This window comes from Fusarium coffeatum (assembly GCF_003316985.1).
Source record: "Fusarium coffeatum strain FIESC_28 chromosome Unknown BRIP53273_contig_185, whole genome shotgun sequence".
Lineage (NCBI taxonomy): Eukaryota > Fungi > Ascomycota > Sordariomycetes > Hypocreales > Nectriaceae > Fusarium > Fusarium coffeatum.
The window spans coordinates 46,902-52,332 of record NW_022157978.1 but is presented as its reverse complement, the minus strand read 5'-3'; the positions used below and the strand labels follow the sequence as shown (position 1 = coordinate 52,332).

Below are 5,431 nucleotides of genomic sequence, written 5' to 3'. Positions count from 1 at the left end.
CCATGATTATATCAACACCCATCTTAATTCCCAATATAGCTCTCCACGTGAATTTTTTTTGTCTCTTATCGCCGATTCAAAAAATGCATCTCGAGTTTGAGCTGCACCTCACCGCCCTCGCGACCCCACGGTAAAGGCGTCAGGACGGTCCATGTGACAAAGCTGCTTGACTTGAAGCCCGCGGCACGGGACGGCACCACGGGCCAAGCTAGAAAACAAAGAGCGACCCTATTGTCGCCAGTATTCGATAGATATTCGTTAATGGATGATTCTTATTGGTAGATAGCAAAGTTGTAGCACACGCTTTTAAGAGCTTGGAGCTGGGCGCTTGATTGTTGCCAAGATTGCTTTGCTTGCACACAAGGTTTGCTATAATATGGTCAACGTTCAAAGGGTTAAAGGACCATGTCAGCCTCCAGTCACGAGAGGGCAGGTTCATGTCACATGAATGAGAGACAAGAGTTCGTATGTTTTGAGATGTATGCCAAGTAAAATTGTTGATGCTAACTAAGAGGGTATCTCGAAAATCAAAAGGCAGGCACAAGGCCGCCAAACTATCCTAAGGTATCTAAATGTCCATGCTATGTCGCCGTTAACCATGCAATGCTGTGTGGGTGCAATTCCTGTGCCCTAATGTCCTGTTCCCAAGTATGCACCAGCTAATTCATCCCAGTGATGGGAGGCTGATGCGAAAACCTGTACTGTATCCAGTGTCCCATGCCCTAATGATGCAAACCAAAGACCATGCAATAAATAAAATAAACTCCATCCATGTATGCTATCCACCGAAATGGTGGTGTGCGAAAATGAAAACAAGATTAAACTAAATAGGCTCGGTGAGCCGAAGATAAAATGTCGGCTTCATAAAAGCCTCAACAGAAACGAATAGATTGATGCGACGTACGCGCAAGCGGATAATGAGGGATTCTTGGCCGGGCCGCAATGCGGGGGAGAAAGGCCAACGGTAGATGGCCGAACTCGCCGACGGACCGAAGAAGTAGAAGGTGTCAAGATGGGGGATGAGGGCTTCCATACAGCCGGTCCGGGTCATGGCAACGTTTCTCTAGAATGAAGAGAAAGGTTCGGCCGCGATCGGGAACTATAGATGGATGATGGTTGTTGATTGTTGTTGTCATCCATTCCTCAGTCTTGGCTTCTTCTGTTCTGACTCATTCTTGGTTGGGTAACCCCCACCCCCACCTGTGATTTGCTGGGTCCAAAGGCGGTCTACCCATGGCGTCATCGACCAAGGCTGTAGTGGTGTAGTCGCCTACCGAAAATCAAGCCGGCGGTTACAAGTCGATCCCGAGGGTAGCTGATTAAGGTTGTCATTTTAGTGAGTGACAGTTTGTTGTGTGGTTCGGAAAGATGTCCATCTCCAGATGATGGAATAGTGGTGTAGGATAATCCGGCATGTGCGTTTATTGTTGCGCACATGCGAATGTTGTTGTGTGGGGTATCATGGGGTATCATATTGCCATGTAATGCAAAAAGCAGCCTGAAAAGTTGTTAGTGAATGATAATATGCTTTGGTGTTGTGTTAACATACGCTATCATGAAATCGTAACAGTCATTAAGAAGATTCCAAAACTTGTTTACTCAACAGCCTCCTCATCGATGGAGGTGAGCTTGGTCTTGGGGCTCTTCTTGTGAGAACTGCTACGGCGCTGCTTTCGTGCGGCGGCACGTCGACGCTCCTTCTCAAGGGCAACAACGCGAAGGCACTCGCGCTGGATGGCAGCCTGGCGTTCGCGCTCAGCCTGGAGAAGCTCAAAGTCGGAGATGACGTTGGGAGGTGAAGCCATGGCGCCTGGAGAGGAGCTCCCGGCACTGGAGACGCTCTGAGCATCGTCGTCGAAGGGATCGGAGAGGAACAAGTCGTCGTCGGAGAGATAAGAAGTGGGTCGTTCCTCACGATCAGACTCGGAGAGAGAGTCACGTCGGGGCCATGAGGGGAAAGCGCAGGCGGAATCCTGAGATCGGTAGATGTTGCGCGACGCGATGTCCATGGGCGCAGAGGAAGCGCACATGGAGCTGATGGAGCTGTATGAACCGAACATTGTTGCGGTGATTGTGGTGATAGGCGAGGTGTTTGTCGTGAATGAAGCTCAAAGAGCTGTAGCTGTTGCTAAATAGCAAGTAGTAAAGTGTTGATCACTTGAAGTTCTTTGTTGTTGACGGCAGATAAATGGATCCTCGAGACGAAAACCTGGGGATGCGGGTAGATATAAATGAATGAAGCAAGACGGGCAGGCAGCCGACTAAGGGAGGCCAGGGGCGTGTGAGATGAGATTTGATCGGGTTTCTGGGTGTGGAATGGATGATTTGCAATGCGCTGGGGGTGAGGAGGGTGTGCGGTACGGTTGAAAAGTAAAGGGGTGGGGTGCGACCGAGAACGGGTGCGAGGGCGGGTCCAAGGGTCTTCTTTCCTCGTCTTCTCTGTCGGTCTCCGGGAAAGAGGGCGACTGCTGAATTCTACCGAGGTGCTGTTCGGTGCGGTAGGCGCAGGGCAATGTGGGGGTACAGTTAGACAGAGAGGGGGCGTGGCGAAAGAGGAGAAGGAGCGGTGGGAACTTCGAGTCAGAGGGAAAATCAGGGCGATACAGCGGCTAAGAGGGCGACGGAGCGGATACAACGCCTGTCAGGGGGGGTGGCCGAAGCGGATCCGTGGGGAGGGAACGAGAACAACAAGGAAAGGAAGAGTCAGAGATACGGTAAGTTTATGGGTCTGTACCTGTTCTCTATCAAAGAATTCGCCAAGAAGTCTTTTTTCCTTTTCCTTTGGAGGTGAAGGAGCTTATCGCGCTCGGGTCAAATTGTCCAAAGAGCCGAGATCTGGCCGTACAGTACAGTACAGACAAGGCCGAATTATTCCAGAACCAGGTTTCTAACAGAAGATAGAAAATGAAATAGCGGAGAGACGAAAATACCAAACCTCGTAATGGATGGTTACTCGCGTTTGTTGTTGTGCTGTGTTGCCGGCGGTGTTTGAGCTGAGTAGAGCTGAGCTGTGCCGCAAGTATAGTATAAACTTGCTTTGTAAAGGTGACGAGAGGCGAGACAATTAGTGATACTGATGCTGATGCTGATACCGATACCGATACTGTCACCGACTGTAAAAAAGGAAATTGGTGAGATAAGCAAAGCTTCATATGGACGACAGCATTTACGGATACCTACGTTACAAGCGACAGATCAACAATAACACAGCACCGCCGTATTGGACCAAACCGGGCATCACTCCAAGACAATCTGCTCCCGTCCAAGACATCCATTATCCAAACCTGTTTGCTGGCAATGATTTGATCGCTTTTGATCTCGTCTTTTGCCCTCCATGTCTTGTGGCTTGTTTTCGTAATCCGGGGAACTTAAGGAGAAAACGCCTCCCCCAGGCTGGGCGTGCACCACAGTACAGTGCTGTAATCCATCCGTCCATGGCACGAATAGCAACCGCAATGTCAATTACAGTGCTGGCATTTGCTGTCATGGTCTGAATCACAGGCTTGCGCCTCCCCTCCGGCGGGTCAAGCTACCAAATCACGGGCTGCGCGCGGCGGCAATGGGACACAAGTCACAATCACAGTCATCAACGTCAACAGACTGGGAGTCACAAGCAGCTTGTAGCTGTAGCTGGAGCCTTGAGGCACTGCCAGAACCGCCCAGGCTGACGAACCGGATAGGCTTATTAACCATAAATAAGTATCTTGATTACGGCATGTCAGCGAAGTAATCCAATCCGATACAATACGATACGACACAATGTGATGGCAAATACGATATGGTTGATACATGTACTGTACGGTACGGTACGAGTGAATCATTGACTGGCCATGCGTTATTGAAGCGTTATTGGTGCTGCTGTAACGAGTCCGGTCACCGTTTGTGCCTCCCCATGAAATGGATGATCCCTCGTCGCATTCATCCATTCATCCATTCATTTATTCAGTTTGTCGCATTCGTTTCTTTTTGCTACCGTACTGTCTTATTATTCAGGACCAATGCCATTCGCTTACGGTTTGCTCGTCCTTTGTGATCATTCAAGTTTGTCTCACCTGTAATCTATCGCATCTGATTGGGCTGGTTTGGCTTGCTTTTTGTGTCTTTCCTCTCTCCTCTTCCGTCAGGTCAGGACCAGGTCTCTCTGTTGTCTCCCCCACGCCCTCAGTCACTTTCTCCCTTCCTTTCAGGCATTGGGGGCCTGTTTTTCCCAGTGCCCAACGCACCCAAAATCGGTCCCTGGCCTGGCCCTCGGGCTCGTTCTGCCCTGGCATAGGTACGTTACCACCAAGCCTTCAGGTCGGGTCGGGTAAGTGTAAGTTTTTGATAGCCGCACACCACACCATATGCAATCCGCAGGGCTGCTAATTAACTTTCTTCTCTTTTCGCATCTTGGGTGTCCCTTTTTTCCTTTCTGGGAAGGAAGGGAAGGCATCGCGGGATTGTGGTGCGGGATTGGTTTCTTCCCTCAAGGTAAGGGCCAAGAAGAGATGCGATGCGATGCAGCGATGCGATCCAATGCAGGTGGAAGGGAAGGACTCGCATCTCTGACCGCTCCCTTGAGGAGGAGGTATTTACATTTCTATTTGCTGGATACGTGCTTGATGGTGTTGTGTTGTGTTGTTCCTCGCCATTCATTCGTCTGCAGTTGGTTAATCGTTTTACCACCGAAGAGTCATTAATCGGTTGGGGCTGCCATCTTGCAGCGAGACTGTCCGATCCAGCAGCGCCTCTCGACGACTAATGTATGTTACGGGAAGTCCACGGGAGGATATTGGATTTCACCGCCGGTCAACGGCACAAGCAACAGCCACTCAGCCGTTGTTTTCGGTACGCCTAGGATGAATGTTATCTCAGCTCTACTCGGGCCTTCACCCGCCGACGTGACTATCCCCTCCAATCCAGAAGCTCACCAAAAGTCAAAAATCCCCCAGGCTCCTATGTGGTGGTCTACTAGGGTTCTGGCTCAAGAATAGAATCTATTGATCAATCTTATCTCGGACCGAGCATTCTACCCTGCAGTTCCAGCACTGGCCCGTTTAGCCTAGAGGGACCTTAGCTTGCGAGCTTCCGTTTTCCAATCCCAGCCCGGAACCAAAGTACTGTACTGTACTGGGGGGCCTGCTAAGTTTCCCCTTTCGTCCAGGTATCTTGAGCGCACGAATCGCAGCTCTTGACACTCCTCACCGCTAGCTGGCATGGATATCGATATCGGTAGCCAATCACGGCATTCTATCTCTTCTCCGCGATAGCTTGGCTGTTATGAATCTCGGTCGTACAAATGCAGGGTTTTTATCCTGGCTTTGCCCTTGGCCCTGGCCCTTGACAATGAATGCAGCACATTCTGTCAAATTTTAAAATACGGTACATACATAATAATTACTAGATTCCAATTATCAGAAGAATATCAAGGAACAATGACTTAATTCTCTCA

At 49.9% G+C, this 5,431-nt stretch overlaps 1 protein-coding gene across 1 annotated transcript; it reads right to left on the bottom strand.

Moving 5' to 3' along the window:
- Positions 1-1,595: 1,595 nt before the first annotated feature.
- FIESC28_08110 (uncharacterized protein) lies at positions 1,596-2,060 on the bottom strand (the record flags this gene model as incomplete). Its single annotated transcript, XM_031162249.1, has 1 exon — positions 1,596-2,060. One exon carries the CDS (start codon positions 2,058-2,060, stop codon positions 1,596-1,598), a length of 465 nt encoding a protein of 154 aa, XP_031013704.1.
- Between the last annotated feature and the right edge of the window lie 3,371 nt (positions 2,061-5,431).